The sequence below is a fragment of the Harpia harpyja genome, chromosome 10, assembly GCF_026419915.1.
Source record: "Harpia harpyja isolate bHarHar1 chromosome 10, bHarHar1 primary haplotype, whole genome shotgun sequence".
Classification (NCBI taxonomy): domain Eukaryota; kingdom Metazoa; phylum Chordata; class Aves; order Accipitriformes; family Accipitridae; genus Harpia; species Harpia harpyja.
In genome coordinates this window covers 31139177-31160193 of record NC_068949.1, presented here as the reverse complement: position 1 = coordinate 31160193, position 21017 = coordinate 31139177, and the positions used below count along the sequence as shown (strand labels likewise).

Sequence of the window (21017 nt, the reverse complement as noted above, 5' to 3'; positions counted from 1 at the left end):
ACGCACGCTGCTAATGTTGTGCTGGAAAAGCTGCCAAAACTGCCATGCTCACCTTCCCTGAGATCCTCTCCCTGAATTTCCATTACTTATTTTTGAGGAGCAGAGCCTTCAATCACTGGCAGAAACAAGCACTTTAAGTTACACAGAGATTTAGCTTATGAGTATGACCTTCCATCCCACTGGTAACAGAGGGAGTACCCCCATCACCAGATGCTCTCTAGGGCAGCACTCAACACAGACACTTCTCATCTTCTGTAGTTAAATAAACAAGAAGTGGGATTTGTTCAAATCTCTGCCGTTCTCTTGAACAGCATGGGAAGACTTTGTACCATCCCTGAAAAATTTCCATTCATATTATCTATAAAATTAATCATTCGCTATCCTGTAAAATAGTTTTTTTTATAGACCCACTCCCTTTCAACCAATTTTCTTAAATGTACCCCAGGCTATTTTCAAATAGGCCCCCCTTGCTCACTGACAATGTGAGAGAATCTCTTCCCTCCCCCATCAGCACATACATGCACATCCCCTTGCACCAGTTCACCACACACACCCCTTTGTTTCTGGGTCCTAATAAAGCCCCCCAGATTCTTGCTGGGGCCTCTGTTTGTGGCCCTCATTTTCTCCACCTTGCCTTCATTCTTGGCCCACAGGACTCAAGCCCCCCAGTTCCCTGTAACCAACTGCAATGTTTCACTTCAAGACTTCAAAGCTGAGAGTGCCCTATTTGTTTGTTTGTTGATAATGCCCAGGATTGCAGGCTATTCTTGTCAGCGGGGGAATTTAGCACCTAGTGTCAGCAAAAGAAGCAGAAAAGCTTAACTCTTTTAAGGCATCCCTATCTCCTACAGGTTAAAAATATTGCTCAGAGCATGCTATCTGGTACCTATCACACAGGAATGTACATTAGCAGCTCTTCAGGGCTTAGTCCTAATCAACACTCAGCAGAGCCCTCAATAGCTTAGACACTTAGAGCCCCTTTAAAAGGCTGGTAGGGATTCCCTTCCACCCTCCAAGAGTCTCATTCACACAAACAAGGCAGCCTACAAAAGAGATGATAAAAAATAAGAGATGAACATCCCTAGAGCCTATGCTGTGGGGACCACTGGGTGGGCAAGATCTCACACTAGCTCCAAGAAAAACAGCCTTAAATTCCCCTCTGGCCTTTAGGAATTTGTTCTCAAGGTCAGGGCGGTCTGTCCTCCGGCTGCCAGGGAAGCAGCAAGAAGGTGTTCTAGCAAAGAGGCTCCACAGAACAGAGAGAAGCAGCCCTGCTTAAGTGTGAGACAAAGCAGCATTAAGGCATCATTTCCAGGAGACAACAAGCATCACCAACAGTGCCCTTTGCATCTGAGCACTGCTCTACTTGGGAGTGATTCTACCCAGGAGTACACCCATACAGAGGGACCAATGAGAATAGACACGGTCATGCTGCTCAGCAGCCTGTCAGATAGTTTACCTGTTACCACACACTTCCTATAAAACTTTGAAAGAGACATTTAAGTCTTCTTTTGCCCCAGCTTTCCCTCTTGCAAAACAGGAAGAGCAGTTTTTCCTCTTATGCCCATTAATGCTCTACTATATGTACCAGGGACCAAGAGTATCCATCAGCCCACCCTGAGTAACAGCCAAAGCTTTCAACATATAGCAACCACTTCCAACAATGAAACAAGTGGTTGTGAAGATGCTAGGAGGTACTGCATCATGCTAGCAGGACAAGGTTAAACACCTGTGTGGAGTTTTCTAAACTACTAAAACAGAGCTGGTTACAGCTCAGGAGAACAACTCTCCAGGTCCATGTAGGAACAAAGCACTGCCAGCCAGATCCAGAAGGACAGAAGTCAACCAGGTCCTCCCTCAAAAAGAAATAGCCAAAAATTATGTGACAGGATTCAGTGATGCCAACTGGAAGAGAAAAATGGGAGCTAACAGTATTCATAGTCTAACTTCACTCCTGGTTTGCAAACCAAGAACCATACAAAACTACAAGAAAAAACAACAAAAAAACTACAACAAAACACACACAAAAAAAACAAACAAACAAAAAAAAAACCCCAAAACACAAACCACAAATAAATAAACCACAACCCCACAGATTTGGAAAAGACATCATGCTATCCCTTAAAGAGATTGAATATACAACAGAGAGTATGTGAAGCAGCACTGCATCACAAAGCAAGGATACGCTTGAGATACATACGGCAAATTTCAGACTAACTGGCATGGATCACTGCTACAGTGTTAAACACATGTACAGTGAAAGAAGCAAAACATCAGCTGCTGCCTTCTGCACTTCCTAGTTTAAACCAGTAGTTGATGTTGTAAAGTACTGCCAAATCTCTTTCTTGAAAGTTTGACACAGCAAGCATCTTTTCAGAGACATGAGCCTACTCCAAGATACCCAGCACTCCTCCTGCAGACACACAAGACAGGGCTCACAACAGTGCTGCTGACACTTAAACATCCATGGCACAAGACCTCTGAGGTCACCTCTGCAGCAGCACCTGCTGGAACATCTCTGCTCACCTTCGCTGTTCTGTCCCGGGAGCCGCTGACAATGAGGCCACCTTGGAAGTCCACACAGTTCACCTCCTGTTCATGCGCAGAGAACTTGACACTGTAGGAGCCATGGATCTTGTGAAGGACAATATTTCCATCTCTGAAAAACAAATCCCCAGGCAGGGAGTCTGTATCAGCTGCATCTCCCTTGGACATGCACCTTCCATTAGTGCTTAGGAGTGCCACAAAAAGACCAGGACTGATCTCTCATGGAAGCTGAAATTCATGCCTCCACTCCTCACACATCACCTGTTCTCTTGCAATCCCACATCTGGCCAGTCAAAGCCTGATCTGCCACACATGAAAATTTTCCTGTCTATCTTTCCACCGTCCACTTTGTGTTAAGCTGCAGAAACTAGCAGAGCAGCCATTCCTCCTCCTACTGCTTTGAGCTTGCCAGAATCCTGGCTGGATGCTGAATGGCTGGAGTAAGGGAACAAGTGACAGGTCATTCTCACCCATGTCCAAGCCTCAGCTTTTCATTCATTTCAGAGCAGCCGTGCAGGGTATTGTGCTTTGAATTAACTACAAAGACATTTAGACTTTTTTCAGCCAAGGCAGTTACTGGAATTTTAAATGCACGCCTTCATTTTCACCTGAGTTTTGGGCTACAGTTCACAGGGGAGAGTCTCAAGATATCCAGGGCAGCCAGCCATGCTTGCGTCTCCCAATTCTGTGCTTAAGTGCTGTGTATATTAATAGCTAAAACTTTATAAATAACAGTTCTGTCATTTGCTGTAATTGAAAAAGGTCAGTCAAACGCAAAATTAATTGGAGAAGTATGCGTGTGCTGGAATGCTTGGCAGTTTTCCCCTTCTCCACAATTATATCAGTAGGTCGAATAAACATATAATTGTCTCTAGAAAGCTTTATGCACTACTGCGGTCCCAGTTAACCAGCAGTTCTGAATATTAGAACACAGTCTAGCTAACCTGACCCTAACAGGGAAAGAAATGAAAAATCACACATCAGTTAGGATTACCTGATCAGTCAGCCCTGATTCACTAATCCTGTGGACATCTACACAAGTTCAAAAGAGAAAAAGGACACTTTGTAATGTCAACAGCATAAGACTCAGCTCCTCCACTGCTGTCCTAAAAGCTTTTTCAGGACAGAACCAAATCATAAGAGAGGAAGCAGCAGCAGTTGAACACAGCCAAGCATGAGGACACTGTGTAGCAAGATTGACCCCTCTGCTCTGGGCTGGAGTTACACAAAACCTTTCCAACTTCACTGCCATACTCCTTGGGCTCCTTCATTCACCCAACTTACCCCCCTCCACTGACGATGTGGGAGTTGACAAGAACAAAGCGACATACGTCCTCCTGGTGGCCGGAGAAGATAGCTTGGGGGTGACGCTGCAAACCCGTACTGTCTGGACAGAGCCGGTAGGCCTGGATGTTCTCCGCTTGAGATAGATAGAGATACTCACCATCTAGCTCCATCCAGGGCATCAAACTGCAAACAGACAGCAGGTTGGGTGGGTGCAAGAGTGGGGAGAAGAAAACAAAACTTAAAACCTCACACACAAGAAGAAAAAAAAAATGCATATATAAACATATCAACAAAAGCAAATGCCCACTCAAGAAAACTGTGAAGTTGGAGCTGCTGGTCACATGCAAAAGCAGGGCTTAATACAGTAGCTCAGCTAAGAAGTGAAGCTTCTCCAGCAACACACAGAGCAGATCACATTGCTGGCATTTTTCTAACCAAGAGCTGAGGAAAAGGAAGAATGGAATCTCTGAAAGAGAAGATGGCCAAAAGTCTAGTGAGTTTAGATAGGAAATACTTAAGGCTCCCTGACCCCTCTTCATGAGTCCTCTACTTTTTAAGAAACTAGACTATCAGGCATTTGCGAGCTATGCCGGGCATTTCTAACAGAGCCTTTAATATGAGGCTCTTGGTGCAAACAGTCAGTCTTGATCCTGCACATTATTTGCTGATGCCCAGCAGAGACCACAAAGCTGCCATTGTTTCACATGCATCTGACCAGGGGAGCAGGTCACATCAGATAACACAGGTCTTCCTACAGACAGGAAGTCCTCCACCTCTTACATTCTCCGGATGCTGATACGTAAAGCAGCAAGGTAAGCCTGATGCTGTCCAAGAACTTTGTGCTCATCATGTAGAGGAGGTATTTTTCTACGTTCGCATCGCTTCCACTGCTGAGCCAAAATCAACTGCAGAGCAAACTCTTGATTCCTGTTGCCAGTCTTTCAGAAGAGCCCATACACCCTTTCTGCCCCTTGCTATCTACAGGACAGTGGCAGGTTCCTATGGACAGGTTCCAGGTCAAGAGCAGTGGACTGCTAAAGGAACTGTTCTGAAGTGCTTCGAAGATTAAAGTTCTAAGTGCAAAATATGCTTCACTTCCTGGGAAACCAAGAAGAGAAGGAGACACTCAAGCAATGTCTGAATCAAGTCTGTCATCACAAGAAGTTTCTTATTCTTGAAACAAAACCAAAATACAGAAAACAAAACAGGCTACAACATACACTTAGGCAGTGAGCTCTCTGCTCAAGATCTTGCTTTTGTGTAGCGACCAGAGAATCAAATAGCAAATGGGCCTTCTGGATACGGCGAGGCCAGATACAAAGAGACATGGGGCTCGTGTCCTATGGGGCATGGATGCATGAAATTGTCTCCACTCTGCAGTCATTGCCGAGTGCACCAATACCCATGCAAACATTGAGCAAAACTAGAGCCCTTCCATACAGCAGCCTTTCAGTTTTCAAACTATTCAGGAACAAACTGTTTTGAAAGCAGGGGGGTTTCTCATAAAAAATTGTCTCCCTCTTTTTTGCAGATCATTCATCCTCAGGTCATGATTTGCTGTGTCAGCAGAGCCATTACACACAACCACACCTCATAACATCACAATAAGGAACTGGAAACAAGTAAAGAGGACAAGATTGCTTATTAGATAGAAGGTTTCTGCTTGCCTGCATTCATCTCCAATAACAGGCTTTTAGTCACATGGACAAAGCAGTTGAGCATAGGTTATAATGTTCATCTGGGACTTGATCATATGCAACGAAAAAATAAGAGGCATCTTTGGAGCAGCAGCTTTGGTTTTAGGCGGGCTTTGATTTCCCCTTCCTTCCTCCACTCCTACACAGTTCTCTAAAAGCAAGTGAATATCCAGCTTACCTAGACTACAGCCAGTTTCTGTGGCTCTCCTCCTGCTGCAGTTTAGCTTTTACCTTTTTCTATGGCTTTTTCGTAAGGAGAAGTAACAAATTTGAAGCAGGATAAATGAAAATTAGAGGATGCTGTTTGGATGGTGGCCTCATTAAATCAGTCCTTGCCTTTTCACTTGGGAAGCTGGTTTAGTAATGATCCCTAACATGCACAGAGCCTGTCTTCACAGATGGTTGCAAGCACTTCAAAGGCAGGTATACAACCTGCACCAAAAACCACTCTGCTCATTACAGCTGTTCCCAGGACTTTACACAAGCAGTGGCACATTATCCACCACTTCAATCTACACAGCACAAAAAGGCATGAAAGCTCAGTAGTAGGTCCCTGTTCTTCAGCAGCTAACAAGCCATAGTCTTTCTCTTTTCTCCTTCTGTCCAATGATGTGAAGGCTGAAAATTTAGATGTGCTGTTCAGACAAGAGACCTATCTTATGCTTTGCTTTGAAAGCTAAGTACACCTTCACAAGGCAGAATTTAAAAACAATCTCCTCTCATTAATGTCAAATACACATTTTTTTTTTTTTTTAGTGAAGGAGAAAATCATAAGGTAGGAGAATGAAGAAGCATAAGATAGAAGAATGTCAACTAGCATTTTAGATTTGTACATCCAAATCAGGGGCCGGGATAAAGCATGGGAGACAAACCAAGCATTTTGAGGGGACACAGAATTCCACATCTGGGATCAAGGTATGCTCATTGTGAGAGCAGGACAGAAAATTGCTCATTGTATACAGCAATAGATAGGAACATAACAGTTTGAAGTCAGTAGTAAAGATTACTAAATCCAACTAGAACTGCACAGATCAGAACAATGACAAATTCAAGCTCTAAGAAAGGAACTCTAGACTCTCAGAGTGAACCCCTAGGGCAAGACAGCAACTCCAGTTACCCCACATCCAGCTAGCCAACAACACCCAAAACAGACCAGCAACATCACTTGTAAGACCCTGTGGATCACAAGGAGCAGGAAACATCTCATTTCAGGGCACAGACACAAACCCAAGACCCCACAGCAGCTGACACAGAACAAAACAGAAGAGAAAGGAGCCACTTGCTTGCGTTTCCATTTCAGGACTGTCTCCCTCCGGCAGCGTCCATGCCTCCAGTTCTGAGATACTTTCACCCTTTCCTTCACTGGAATGCCAGCCGCTCTGCAGACAGAGGAAGACAGATGAGATTAGCTACCAGGACTGATGCTATATGGACAACAAATACACTCAAGCTGGTCACAGATATGCTCTCACTCTGGTTCTACAAACGATGAACTGGCAAACACTGATGGTGCCTGAGCCACACTAGAGCAAGCACACCCGTGAGAGTTGACAAGAAAGGAACACTGAGCAGTGTGGGTGCTTATCGTCAGAGAAAGCCATCCCTGACAATCACTAATGTACAAGCCTTAAATCTCATCAAGACCTGATTTAGAATACTGAATGCAACATGCGTTCAGACAAAACATAATCAAAACAAGATGACATGGCAAGACACTACCAGAACAACCAGAGAAACAGGACATCACTCTTCTAATAGAGACTAAAGAAAGCCACTTAAGATAAGGACAGCGCCATACAAGAACAGATGGAAGAAACACTAGTCAGGAGAATGCTGAAACTAGAAGCCAGAAGAGTGTGTCTTGCCAGAAGACTAGTAAAGAAACTGCTCCAGACCCTCACTTGCCTGACAATCACATAACCAGATACAGTAATTAGAAATCAAGATACATTCAAACTAAAAATAAAATTCATTCATCTGTATAACCACCCAGTGCACACATGCCCCAAGACAGACTATCTTTTGCAGCATCTCACCAAAGGATAGAGAATTCCACCACATCACTGGAAAATTCACTACTTTCAGTCAAAGTTACTAAAAGAGAGACTGTAGTTCATAAGCAACTGCTGGGACACAAATCAAAGTTATTGGGATGAGCTGAGACAAGCCAAGATCAACACAGCTCAAGAGGTGACAAAAGGTAGGTACCACAGAGACCTGGGACCAAGGTCTCCTTAGAGTCTACATGAACATACCCAGTTCGAGCAGCTGTTCAACATTTGTTTTGCTTTCATGATCCAGGGTTGATTAAAGAGGGGGCAAAAAGGGAGCTTTAGCTCCTATCTTTCTCATATCATAAACTTAATTATTCAATATCCTTGGTGGAGCTGCTTAGGTAGAAAAGATCAGAAAAGTACAAACAAGAAGAAACTGGAAGTTATCCTTTGTAACTAGGGGCTGTGAACCACTTACTAGATTAAAAGAGTTTATCCCCCTTTCATGCATTTCTCAACAGCCAGTGTTCCTGGATGCATAGGACAAAGGAAAGATCCTTAAGAGATGGTGCTGGATCAGAACTGGTTCCCTCCTCCCATCCCTACAGTGCCCCCAACCCACTCCTCAGAAGTGGGATTTTTGGGTACTCTGTCATTTTTAAAACAAAGATTAGGTCCCTGTAAATAAACATCTCCTGTGGTTGTTAATGGGTGTAGGAATCTCTAACCTGGCCCTGGGGCCTGGCCAGATTCTCATTTTCCCAGCCTTCCTTCCATAGCCTCAGGCTCCTTTTTTTCTGCTCACCCTTCCCTCCCCTTTTCTATGCTTTCCGGCACTTAGTCACCATTATAATTTGACTGCATTCCTAGGCATGTGACCTATTTTAAACAAAAACAGAAACCACACACAGAAAAGCTTTTTGTCCCCTAGAAAGCTTGCAACTATAAGTTTATGATCAGTAGAGCTACACCAAATAAAACTGAATTTAGGAAGCTATGAGCTCTTTCTTTCTCCTAACCCTTTTAAAAAAATAAAATAATAAAACTGTAGAGTTACCCTAGGCTGCAAGAATAGGAATTCCTTTTTTAAAGAGCGCACTTGCAGGAGCTTGTGGGGCCAGATAGCGTCTGAGATGTGGAATGCACAGCAGTGAAAAGTAAGGTCATGTCCAGCAGCCTCCTCATTGCTTATTACTCTCCCAGACAGAGTTCAGGCTCTCCGCCTACATCCAATTCCATTCATTACTCCAAAACACTTCTCCTCCCCACACTCAACCCTCAGTTAAGTTCTCCCCACGTACAGATTTTAAGTCACCAGCTTGCACAGTGATGGAAAACGCACTCATGCCACAACCCCCTCCCAACACATACTGGCCCAACCAGACATCCTGAGCAAAATGCACAAACCCTACTAAGACTAGATGTAATTTCCAAGGCTCTGAAAAAGGTGAATCCAAGGTCAAAAAAGCAGCCTCCATCTTGCACTGCTGGTCACTTTTCTAGTTGGGGGGCAGGCCTTGATCCTCCTGCTGCTGAAAGGGTAATTTCAGAAGAGAGTCACACATTGGCTTGTCCCACAGTACCAGTTAACTATTGCAGTTACTCCTGTAACAGACACCTCATTCCTTCATGCAAATCAACAGTTCCTGTCTGGAAGGTGTGAGGGTTGGGTGGGGAGGACTGTGTGGGGGAGGTCTGGTGGGGTTTTGGCAAGTTTTGTTTGTCTTTTTGTTCGTTTTACTGTTAACAGATGCATTATTCATCCAGCCTGCCTCCTCCATATAGCAATTCTGGATCCAGCTAATTTAAACATGTCTTAGAAGCATCCACCTTTTATTTCCCAAACATATTATTTATTCAAAATAGAGGCAAGAAAGGGGACAGAACATATAGAGGCCACGAGAAAGGGGAAGTAGAAATTAGACTGATACATCCTTCCCCTTTGCCAGTACCAGGGCAGCAGAGACCAAACTGCAATGATTTTCAAGCGTTGGTCAGAGACATTTGATGCCCTATACCAGAAGAGAAGTTAAATAAAGCTCAGCAATGGAATAAAGTGCTGAGATATAATTTGATTTGCTTCCTCAACAGTACCCCCCAGAGTAACTCCGAGAATACATCAAAAAAAGGTGATGAGCATCACTGCAATGCATGAGAGTTCTCAAATCTCAGAAAGTTAAAAAGGGCATCAGCACATAAACTTAATCATTTGATAAAAAAAAATCCCTTTCTCCCCTACAAAGACCATTTTGCTTCAATCACAATCAACACACTTTCTATACATGCAATCCTTTAAGAATTGTTCCATGATGACCTGAGACAATCAACAGACATCACACATCTACACTGAGTGGTTGACTTAACCAAGTACCTCCCACTTCAGCAACTGGATTGAACATTCAAAGATTCAGGAGACTAACCCTCTTTATGAAGACAAATGCTATGTAAAATGCTGTGGAGGGACCACTATCCACCAGCCAATGAATACCTTGACCTTTCTTAGTATGCAATCCAGCAAAACGCTAAGCCACATGCTTAAAATTCAGTACATGCTCAAGTGCTCTGTGAAATCAAGATCTTGGCATTCACGTTCTCAGAGAAGCCACCCAACAGTGAACTTCAAGACTGCTGAAGGCTGACTCAATGAGGAAGGACTGCTATTTATACCAGGACCTACACAGCCTTGCATCAGAAAGCAACTGAAATATTGCCCAACATCCTAGAAAGGATGACAGGAAACACAGGAGGAAGGAACCAGTGAACACTGAATGTGAAAACTCAATGAAATTCAAGCAAAATATTCTTAAAGCCCATCAGAGTCCATCATTTCACCACCTCTGCTAGGGCATCACAATTATCAACAGTTCATAAAGTTACATGATCCAGAACATGCAAGGCTATCTTTCTTATTAGGTAATTAATAAAAAAAAAAAAACTCTATCAGGATTCCAAAGCATGTGATGCAATAAATGACCTGAGCTAATGTGTGTTTCTGATTGCACACACTCCTGATGGAAGCTCCCTTTACAAAGGCTTTGTTACACTAAGGAAGAGAAGCTGAATATTTCTTACAGCCTGAGAGAGAGTTGCAGGATAAAAGCCATCCCAAGCAACCCATTATAAAGGATTTTTCATTTCCGCCTTCCTACCTCACCCCACCCTACCAAAAAAAATTAAGTATTTTGCTCAAATTACGGATTTCCTCTCTTTCTTGGCAGAGTTACCAAAAGAAACATAATATTCCTTCTGGAGCCCACTTTCCAGCTGCTGAAGTGAGAGACTGGGACTATCCCCCAACAGCACCACTGACCCAGGTGACCTCAGCCACCATGGCAGTTGCTGGCCTGGGCCCCAAAAGAAAGCAACAAAAGAAAGAATCACTCAGACAGAGACTAAGCACATCTCCCAAAGCTTCACCTCCAACAGTTTTTGCCTTCAACAATCCTCTCCCCAGCCAAAGTTCTTTGCCACCAGAAATGGTATTTCTGCAACAGCAAGAGCTTCTGTGCTTTACTGCATCCCAGGGAGATTTCTACAGGCCATCTACAATTTCAGCATGTGCCAAAACAATGGTGCCTGCAACAACATATACCATGTTACAGAAGATAACACCAACATGTCATACTGTATATTTTCCCAGCTGCATGGGGCATCCTAATCCACCAAAGTCCTTCACATTTTGCTACATTTTAGCTGAAGAGCTCATCTGGAAATGCAAGTCTGCAGAAACCTGCTGAGACCGAATCTCTTCTGTGGACAAAATCTGCTGTCTGCATAAAAGCTGTCACCAGCCTGCCTCAGGCCTGACTGGAAGGGTCATACAGAGGAACAAATAGGTCACAGTGCCTAAGCCCCACTTTCAACCTTGGCCCTGTGACAGGGATGGCTAACACAAGGACCAACTGCACTTATTTGTGTAATCGGGACACACCTGTTGAGTGGCAGGGTCTCAGTGCAGTTACAAGTCATGGGCCACCAACAGACAGCCGAGAGGGAAAAGCTATTTATGTCAGGAGCTCCTGTTGCTGTCCTCAACAAGTCAGCCGGCTTTCAAAACGTCTCTTCCAGGACAAAAATTCCACCTGAATTCCTTTAGCATATGACGCTTATTTAGCTTACTGCCAGGTTCAGTCTGTCTTCTACGCTCCCCCCCTTTCTATTTGACATGGGTTCACATAACTCTGAGATGGAAGAGAGCTCTGCAGACTGTTCTCTCGCTGTTCCTCATCTCCTCTGATGTGTCTACGCTCAGTTAGATGTTACCAGGCTGCGCAGGTTTACTGCTCTGTCTCACAGCTCTTGTGAACAATTCACCTGCACATAGAAGCCAAAGACTCTAATAAGAAAGAGCCAGAGCTGCAGGCAAATTTCTGTACACGCAATAAAGACACATACCTTCACACAGGCTTCCCAAAAAAACATCATCACCAAGACTGAGCCAGACCACTCTGCCATCAGATGCCCTCTCCCTTACAAGTGACTGCAATGGGATCATGGCTAGAAACTCCAGGCAGGGTTTGGACACTCTCAGAAACTTATATAGGCTTTCTGGAGATGAAATCTGGTCTGCTTGAAAAAATGCATAGCCTTGGGAAGGTCTGAGAAAACCTGCAGCTGCTCAATAGTTGTCATGTATATACTGATTTGAAAGAGTAGACTGCCGGGGTAGTATTTAGGTAGAGTGAAATAACCTATAGCTAGTTCACTTATGCAGGTTACAGGGAGAATAGCAACAAGCACAGCACACATTTTTTAAGCCCTGAACTAGATAAAATTCTTCTTCCACATTGAACTCGTGAAGATTTTAAGGGAAGGGTAGGCAGTCCTGAAAGAACTCTTACAAACAATTTCACATTCCCAGAACAAGAAGCAGTTTCGATATTGTGGAGCTGTCCTGGCAGATCTGTCCTGCCCAAGACTAACAGTTTAAGACAGAATAAGAACGAATCTAACGGAAGTTTCTAAAAACCACTGACTTTTCCATCACAAAGCAATAGCTGCGTGCCCTCTTTCAGGCTTTTGTCATTATTGCAATATCCTCCCTAGAGTATTCCCCTCTACATCATCTGCACCAGTTCATTGCCTACTTCATTTCTGACTTAAAGTAATGAAACTTTGGTAAAACAAGTTTTAAAAGATGAAGGAAACTGAAGCAGCTTTACAAGCATTCACACTCCCTCCCCCTCCAGTACCGAAGACAGAGGTCTCCTATGATTGCTGCAGTTTGCATTTGGATTTGACTTGCATAGATTGGCCATTTCCTGCTCTTGCAGGTGTATATATTTTTCCAAGACCTGGAGAAAACACAGCTTTTCATTAACTCACAGAACGCTTACACAAGCTCTTAAATACTCAAAGATGATAAGTTCATCCATTAATGAATCTGTTTCTCTGAACTGGAGAATATACCATGATCCTAGCAGGCAAGGCAGAACAGGAGACACGGAGAGAGAAAACGTGCAGTGGAACAGTTCTATATTTTGGCAACAGCTATTAATATATTACAAAGAGCACATTGTCAAGCTATTTAGGTTGCAACTTTTAACTTGCCCTCTAAAATTCCTTTGTAACAAAGAGGAAATAAGTTTAGCCCAGCTGCAACTTTATTCCTTTCTTCCATGCTTTAAATAAAGAACCACCTTGCAACAAGCTCTTTGCCTCTCCGATTTCTCCAGTCCAAGGTGGTCCAACAGGCAGGCACTGGATGAAGGCTTAAAGCACCCTCTGCTATTCCTGGCTCTGACACTGACCTGCTGCACAGAGGGCAGCTTGGTTGACATCCCTCTGCCTCCGCTTCCCCTCCCAGCCCTTGTTTACCCTGGCTATTTAGGCAGCAAGCTCGTCAGGGCAGAGACTGCTCTTGCTGGGCCTGTACAACAGCTGGCAAAACAGACACAGGCTACCAGACACAACTGTAATATCGCTATACTCTCCAAAAACCCCAAAGGCTTTGTGCTACTGCTCAGCTACAGTTTAACTGCAGAAACCGCCCTTAAGCCTTAACTTTTCTGTGATATGCTGCCATATATTTTTGGAACAAAAATGCTCCATTCACCTTACATCATGAAGATAAGGCTTGACTCTTGCTTCAGCTGCTCCTATGACTGAGTGAAGCAAAAATCTTCAGCATGGGGACTACGTTTGTACCATCCCCACGACAAGGTCTTGTTGCAGTACATGTCTATACATAAAATTAAAATGACTATAAAGTAGCCTAACATAGAAAGACCTATACGACAGCTGCCAAGAACCACACCCATCTAAAAGCACTCTATACTTCCATAATACTGACACATTATTCTATTAAGCATTTGCTTACTGCTGACTCAAGAAAGAAAATTTTTTCACACTAAGAATGTGCTTAAAGAACCCCTCCAAGTCAGGCCCTGCTGTCCCTAATATACAGTAATTCACACTGATGCAAACCTAGTAATTTATTCCCCCCCCACCAAGGACCAAAGTGTACAGAAACATTGCTCAAAGCAAACTTCTTTCTTCTTCTGCAAGTGTACAATTGAATCAATACCTTAAATACTTAACTTCACTTGCATCCACAGCTTCTGATTAGCCGAATCTACCAGAAAGGGCAAATATGTGATTGTCAATGTTGTGAATATGCCTTTCAGCATAACAGCTAGTGTCTGGGATTAAGTTCACACCTTCCTTTGAAAACATTAGCAAATCAATTTAACGTTTTTAAGCCTAAGTATGCATCCTGAGATAACCACAGCTGGCAATTTTTAAAGGTAGACAGTCAGGATGAGAAGTAAATAATTTTAAAATTTAAATCAAGTCATTTCAGGTATACTACAATTTCTCTTTTCCATGCTGCTAACAGCTAGGGTTTTGCAACTAGTTTCTTATAAATTTTCTCTCTTCCCTATTTCAGAATAAAGAAGTTTTATAAGCAAGCTGACTGCGCAAACAGTTGTTTCACATACTGGCTAAAGCCTGTTCCCTCTGATCTTCTTGTTACAATTATCTGAAGATATACCAAACAGAAAAAACATTTTTTAAAAAGGGTGTCATTTTCAAGTTAATCACCCTTTTAAAAAATGGGGAAGGGGGGGGGGTATGTTTCACAGCTATCTTACACTCTAGGCTCAAATTTATCTCTATTTACAAAGCATTAACAGATGGCTTATCAAAAGCCATTTAACAGCAGAAACGATCAAAATATTCTGAGATGGTTTTTTGTTTTAAACAGTAAATACTCCCTAGACTAGTTTTTAACTTATGCCAGCCTCCCAGGGACCATCATTTTAAGATCTAATGTTAGAACCATGCACGTTATTTCATTAAGTACATTTACCATAAACAGTTCCAGCCTTTGCTTTCTCAATTGTGGACAGCATTGCACAAAAACCTCTTAAAAGCAAAAACCAGTGTTCACCTCATGCAACATTACACAGAATGTGCAACAGAAGCTTCAGCTCTTGAGCGAGTCAAAGCCAAGCTTACAAACTCAAGATTTACTCTATATCACTAAGAAAGCACAGTTATCAAGAAGGTCCAGCTATCTATCATCTTCATCACCATCTTATTTACCCAGTGATATTTAAGCTTAAATACCTACTCAGCTCAAATTTAACTTTCAATGAGCTACCCACCACATTCCTACTTAGAATTACTATCAGGAAGAAAGACTCTGTGCCCAGAAGCTTACCTCAATCCTTTCTCCAACTTGTATCGGTTAGTCAAATAAAATATAATCTCTCTCTGCAAATCTTACTCCCTTAATTGCAAGAGCAGCAATCTTGGAGATTGCTCTTGATCTTGGAGACATGCATGAGGAACAAGTGGTATGGAAGACACATGGCTATTTAAAACCCTCAAGCCGACACAGAGACTATTAAACTCTTCTTCAGCTAAGTACAACTTTTACAGCTGTACCACAACTCAACACATGCACTCACGCTGGTTCTTCTGGAGATGTACAGATACCCCAACCCCCCAGTACTGCGATATGCCTTTGTCTTTTATCTGTTGCCAGAACTGTCTACCCTACTGCAGCGAAACTCCTGCAACTGCCCCCAGATGCTGGATCTCCACACATGGGAAATAAGTGCTTGGCTTTCAGGTATTCTCCATAAGATCTGGCACGCTATTTCAAAGAACTGAAGATTGTTTGAGCCTTCCATGAAGTTAAAAGTAATTAAAGGATTCATCCTCCAGATATATCTCAAGGTTCCCGCATAACCAGCTTGTAATGTCACTTGGTGCGTTACCCATGATTGAACTCCCTAGGACTAGGGCAGTGCTGACCAATGCTAAAAGCAGCGCTCAGTACTAGAGTTGTTTAAAGAAAACTTGAAAATAGGACTCAGCACAAAAGCACATCCTAGAATTACTAAAAAAAAACCTGTTCATAGCAAACCTAACAGCATTGAAATCCCTGGGAGCTCATGATACTCAAGCAGCCTTCCCTTCACTTAAACCTCTGACCTAGCAAACCTCTTCTGTAGCTGTTTATAGACCTGCATTCCTCTGCAGGGGGAAGTGGTGGTCCTTACGTACGCTGCACCTGCTCTGCTGTACACCTGATCCCTCCTGCAACTGAAAGAGCGTAGTATCACCTTATTCTTAATGAAAAATACAGAACTTCATTTCCTCAGGAGACAAAATCATATATCACAGAGTCCAACACACAGCCATTCTGCAGTGCTTATTCCTGCTGACTTCCAAGGGAACTGTGCTTAACTTTCAAGCTGTGAAGACTGAATGGGTTGAAGTGCTGGCCTGAAAACCCAACAAAAGGAGTTTCAGCACCACTGAAGTTCTGCTCCTGCCGGCAGGAGCCGTAATTGTTTCTCTAAAGTCTGTGCTGTTGATGAGATAGCAATACGAGACAGCAAAATAGGCCTCAAAACCTGACATCCCTTCTTTTGATTCATGTCAACACAGTGTTAATGGAAACAATACTGAATCACTGGATGACAAACTAGATCCTGGCCTGGCAGCTAAAGGGAAACCATAGGAAGGGATTCATAGATCCTAAGAACATAAACTTTGTCTTGGGATCCTTAAAGTAGCAAGGAAAGCCCACATTGCGTGGCTGCCTCCGAGAGGCATTTTGTACGCTAGCAAATTCAAGAGACGAAAGGCAATCTTTGGTCCTTACCAACCACTGCCAAGGCCCAAGCCCCAAAAGCACTTCATCTAGAAAGATGCTGGTGTCACACACAGTAAAGCCAAGAGGGCTCACACCTATTCCTATGATGTGCTGTTGAATAAGGGAAAAAAAAAAAAAAAAATCCGACCCCTATCCACAAAACTTTAAAACCCAGAAGCCATGAAGAGTCCAAGAGTCACTTTCTCTGTGACAGCCATCACCAGCTATACCAGGAAGGTGCTCCATGAGCAGAATCCAAAAACATATTCCTGGGGCCCCCTGCCACGAAGGCTCTTGCGCCTAGTAACATACGTAAGTCCACTCTCCAGCCTTCACCCAAGACACCAGCCCAGGCCTTGCTCCCCTGTGGCTTCTTCTCTGAGGCATCTTCAAGACCATGGCAGGGGCCGCTGCCCAGAAGCGGGGAGGGAGCGTGGGCACATAAGATCACCCCAGCTGCACACGGCAGCTCCGTTTCCCCATGCTCCCACCTCCCTTAGCTTGAAGCCCCCGACCCTACGTGTTTTGTCAGGAGCAGTCTGGGGGACCGAGCTGATCTGGAGAGGGCCTGGGGCCCCAACGCTTGAGGGCTGCTCCCGCCGCGCCTGGCGCTGAGGGGCCCCGGCAAGCCCCCGTCATGCCCGCCCGCTTCCTGGCACGAACGCGAAGCGCCTCCCCACAAACCCCCAAGCCTCCTGGGCCGGGCCGGGCCGGGCCGGGGTCAGGCCCCACCACCCCGGGCCCGCCACACGCGGTCCCTCCCCTCCCAGGGACAGCCCCACTACGGGCCCGGCGCTACGGCCCTTCCCCTGCCCTCGCCGCCCCTCTTGGCGCAGACTAAAGACGGCGCAGCCGCGCTTCGAGAATAGTTCCCCCCCCCCCTTCCCTCCGCCCCCTCACGGCGGCGGGAAGCCCCCCCTTAGCGACTACGCCAGGAGCGCAGAACGCCCCTTGGCAACCGACTAGGCCGCAGCATCCACGGCCTTTCCCAGCCGCCGCCGCCGCCTCCCCCCCGCCCTTCCGCCGGGAAGGCCGCGCTTACAGGTCGGTGCCGAGCTGGGTGAAGCCGGAGTTGAGACAGCCGCGGGCTATGCGCCTCCAGAGGAGATCGCGGCTACTGAGGAAGCGCAGGCGGCGGCAGACCTGGCCCAGGCGGCCCAAGGCCTGCGCGTCCAGGTAGGAGCAGATGAGGAGCAGCAGCTCCTCGGGTAAGGCCCAGAGCGGGGAGGGGGGGGAGGAGGAAGGGGGGGAGGCGGCCCGGGATCCCCCCTCCGCCTGGGGGGATCGGGGGCTGCCCTTCCTCCCCATGGAGCAGCAGCTCCTGCCCCTCCTCCCCGGGAGCCGGAGCTGCTGCTGCCCGGGGGAGGCCAAGCCATGGACGGGGGCAGCCGCTCCCCAGTCACATGGGGCAGGAGCCGCTGCCTGTCACTCCCCCCCTCCGGGGGAGGAGGCGGCTACCGAGGCGGGAGGGGGCACGGGGCCGCCGAGCCCACCCTCGTTAGCGAATTAATTCATTAACGAGAGCCGCTGGGACTCCCCCTGCGCAGCTGCCCCCCCACACCCACACACACTCCGCGTCCCGGAGCGCGGGAGCACGGGTCCGTATTCTTCCGAGCTGGGATTAGTAACGTCGCCTAATCCACGTATTCATTAATGACGTGAATAGTTAGTGGGGGGGACGGTGATCCCAGGTAACCAGAGCATCTGCTCCACTACCTGGAGCAGACCCAACTAGGCACCGCAACCCTGCGAAGGAAGGTGAACAGCAAGGTGATTAATGCTCATTAATTATCCTTGAGTGGGGTCAGAAGCACCTGTCACCCATGAAGTGACAGCAGGGGTCATCTGGTGCTGCACAGCACTTTTCAACACTCCCAAATTCCTGGGCCACGTAAAAGAAAGGGTCTTCCCCATGTAAGAGCAGGCCCTGCTACAGTGGATTTAAGGCTGGCTTTTCACAGGGACCCTTCAGTGCAGTCCATTGCCCCTTCCAGGGCTCCACAGAGCGGGGGCTGAAAAGCGCTCACACTTCACACATGTGTGTACATATATACAAGCACACCGCCACAAAAGAACAGTTCATAATAACTGAGTCATTGTTGCCATCCACAGGAGCCTGGAGTACTGACAACGCAGAAGGATTCTGGTCCAAAATGGCAAAGTAGCCCTCCACAGACAGTGGAGAAGGAAAATATGAGTCTAGTGTTGTGTTATTCTTTCTTATAGTACTTTCCACTCTACAAAAGCCTGAAATGCTAGGGGAAATTTCTCCCTCAAAATTAAAAAATAAATAAATTTTAAGAAGTTCATCATCCGCCTAGAATGCTTTGAACAGGTGTCACTTACCTACCACAGTCTACATCTCCTTTTGCACAGTGGAGTAGGAAAATAAATTTCAGCGTATAATGAGGTTACCATAGCATACAGGTCTTTAGACAGTACTTGCATCCTGTTCCAGAAGGTCATCTTGTCTGTGTAATCTCAAGCACTCAAATATTCATATGACTAAATCACCAACTCTGGAAGCCTTGTATCTGAGACGTTCAAAACTGCTGGCTGAAGAACTGTCTGGTCCATTTACACCGAGTTTCAATACACCCTGGAAGTCAGGGAAGTTCCAGAAGGCAGCAAATATTTTATCAGCGTTTATAATGAGTGAATCAGGTGGCCCAAGTAATTAAAAATTTCTCAAACTAAGTTTGAGCTCAGGCAAAATAACAGCGCATCTGGTACAGGACTTAAGTAGCCAAGTGAAAGGGAGGTAATATAACAAATTTTGCTTAACATGAGATTATGGAAACTTGGTGTGAATGCAGTTTTAATATCTTTTTGATGACATTAAGCTTAGCTCTTTTGTAATAGGCTTCAGCAATGTCTGAAACATTAAATTTATTAAAAGCTGAATTACCTCTCTGTCTTAAATTGTTATTGTAAAGACACGTTTATTATCAAATTGGTCTTTCTCTAGTAGGATCCTGCAGAGACAGCTTATGGACCTTACACTATTTAATATTTTTACTAGCAACCTGAAAAAAATCTGAAATCATTATTAGCAAAGCTTTGTAGAAGGCACAAAGCATGGGGGAGGAGGCAAAGGATGCTTATGGCTGCATAACCCTGTGTTAAGTTTAGGCATAATCAAATTGTATGTATTTCAATCAAACCAAATGTAAAGTCTCACATCTAGGAACAAAGAATGTAGGTCACACTGAAAGGATGTAACTCTATCCTGCAAAGCTGCAATTCCTTAAAGACTTCATTAAGATGAATAATCAGCTGAACGTGAGCTCCTTCTGCAGTGCTGTGACCAAAGGGCTAGTGCTGTCCTGGGAAACAAACAAGAGCCGGGAGGTTCTTTTACCTCTGGTTTTGACTCTGTTGTGACTGCTTTGGAAATAATTTGTCCAGTCAATGTTTCAAGAAGGATGTTGAAAAACTAGAGGGGTTTCAAAGAAGAGTAGTAAGAATGATTACAGGACTGTCAAGCATGTTTTATAGTGAGACCCAAAATGCTCAGTCTATTTAGCTTTCTAAAGAGAAGGTTAAGGTGCGAGGTGATCATACCTTATGAGCACTGAAACAGGAAGAAAAATCTGGTAGTACCAGGATCTTCTATTTAGCAGACAAAGAGATAAGATCTCTTGACAGAAGGTGATGGGAAACAAATTCATAAACAAAGCATGCTTTTGTAGTGAAGAAAATGAACTGTTGAAACAGCTTATCAAGATTTATGGTAGATTCACCATTACTGGATTTTTTAAAAAACAATACCAGTTGTGGGGTTTTTTCCTTTAGAGAGAAAGCATGGTTAGACCACAACTACTAAAACTTAAACCAGGAATTGACCTGAGTCCTAACTCAAGATATCAGACTGAGACAGTCAAAGGGGTCCCGTCTGGTCTTAGGCTCTGTTACTCTACAGAGGCAACATCTGCATAGCACATGTCTCCCTGCACTGTGTGACACCCATATTCCAGTGTACAGTAGTCTTCAGTCTGTGGCCATGCCACTTTACAAAGGAAACTACTTGGTGCCATCCAGAAGGAGCCTGGGTGCAAAGTAACACGTGCAGTGTGACCCTCTGGGATAGCAGGACCAAGGTATGGACAAGTGCATCTGTAGAACAGGGTCTTAGTGCTCTCCAATTTGTGACCCAAGGTATAAACAACTATGAAGTATTTGACTAAGATGAAATGTGCTTGCATGCAGTAATCGTGGAGAGGGTCAAACATGCTCCAGACAGGGGATACAGAGTAATATGAAGAAAAAAATATGATACATTGCTCTTAAATGTAGCATTGTTTTCTAGTGTGGGTAATTGCCTTACAACATCCTACCAATAGTTATTCTTTGCCCAAAACATAGATATCATCCATTATT

At 44.7% G+C, this 21017-nt stretch overlaps 1 protein-coding gene and 1 long non-coding RNA gene across 5 annotated transcripts in view; one reads left to right on the top strand and one right to left on the bottom strand.

Annotated features, from left to right (window-relative positions):
- The window catches only part of FBXW4 (F-box and WD repeat domain containing 4), a 63942-nt gene extending 45779 nt beyond the window's left edge, over nt 1-18163 (bottom strand). Inside the window, exons 1-4 of one of the 4 annotated variants that reach the window (XM_052798739.1) lie at nt 17680-18161; nt 6815-6910; nt 3832-4017; nt 2527-2659 (exon numbers count right to left, since the gene is read on the bottom strand). In XM_052798739.1, the coding sequence (XP_052654699.1) occupies nt 2527-2659; nt 3832-4017; nt 6815-6910; nt 17680-17945 (681 nt within the window). In that variant the 5' untranslated portion in view covers nt 17946-18161. Of the gene's footprint in view, nt 1-2526; nt 2660-3831; nt 4018-6814; nt 6911-8932; nt 9019-17679 lie in introns of those variants that run through there. The other 3 variants (XM_052798737.1, XM_052798741.1, XM_052798740.1) reach the window with 3 other exon arrangements.
- Nucleotides 17675-18946, top strand: LOC128146865 (uncharacterized). The gene is made up of 2 exons (XR_008236872.1): nt 17675-17813; nt 18750-18946. It is a non-coding gene; the product is annotated as an uncharacterized LOC128146865 (long non-coding RNA).
- Nucleotides 18947-21017: the final 2071 nt, after the last annotated feature.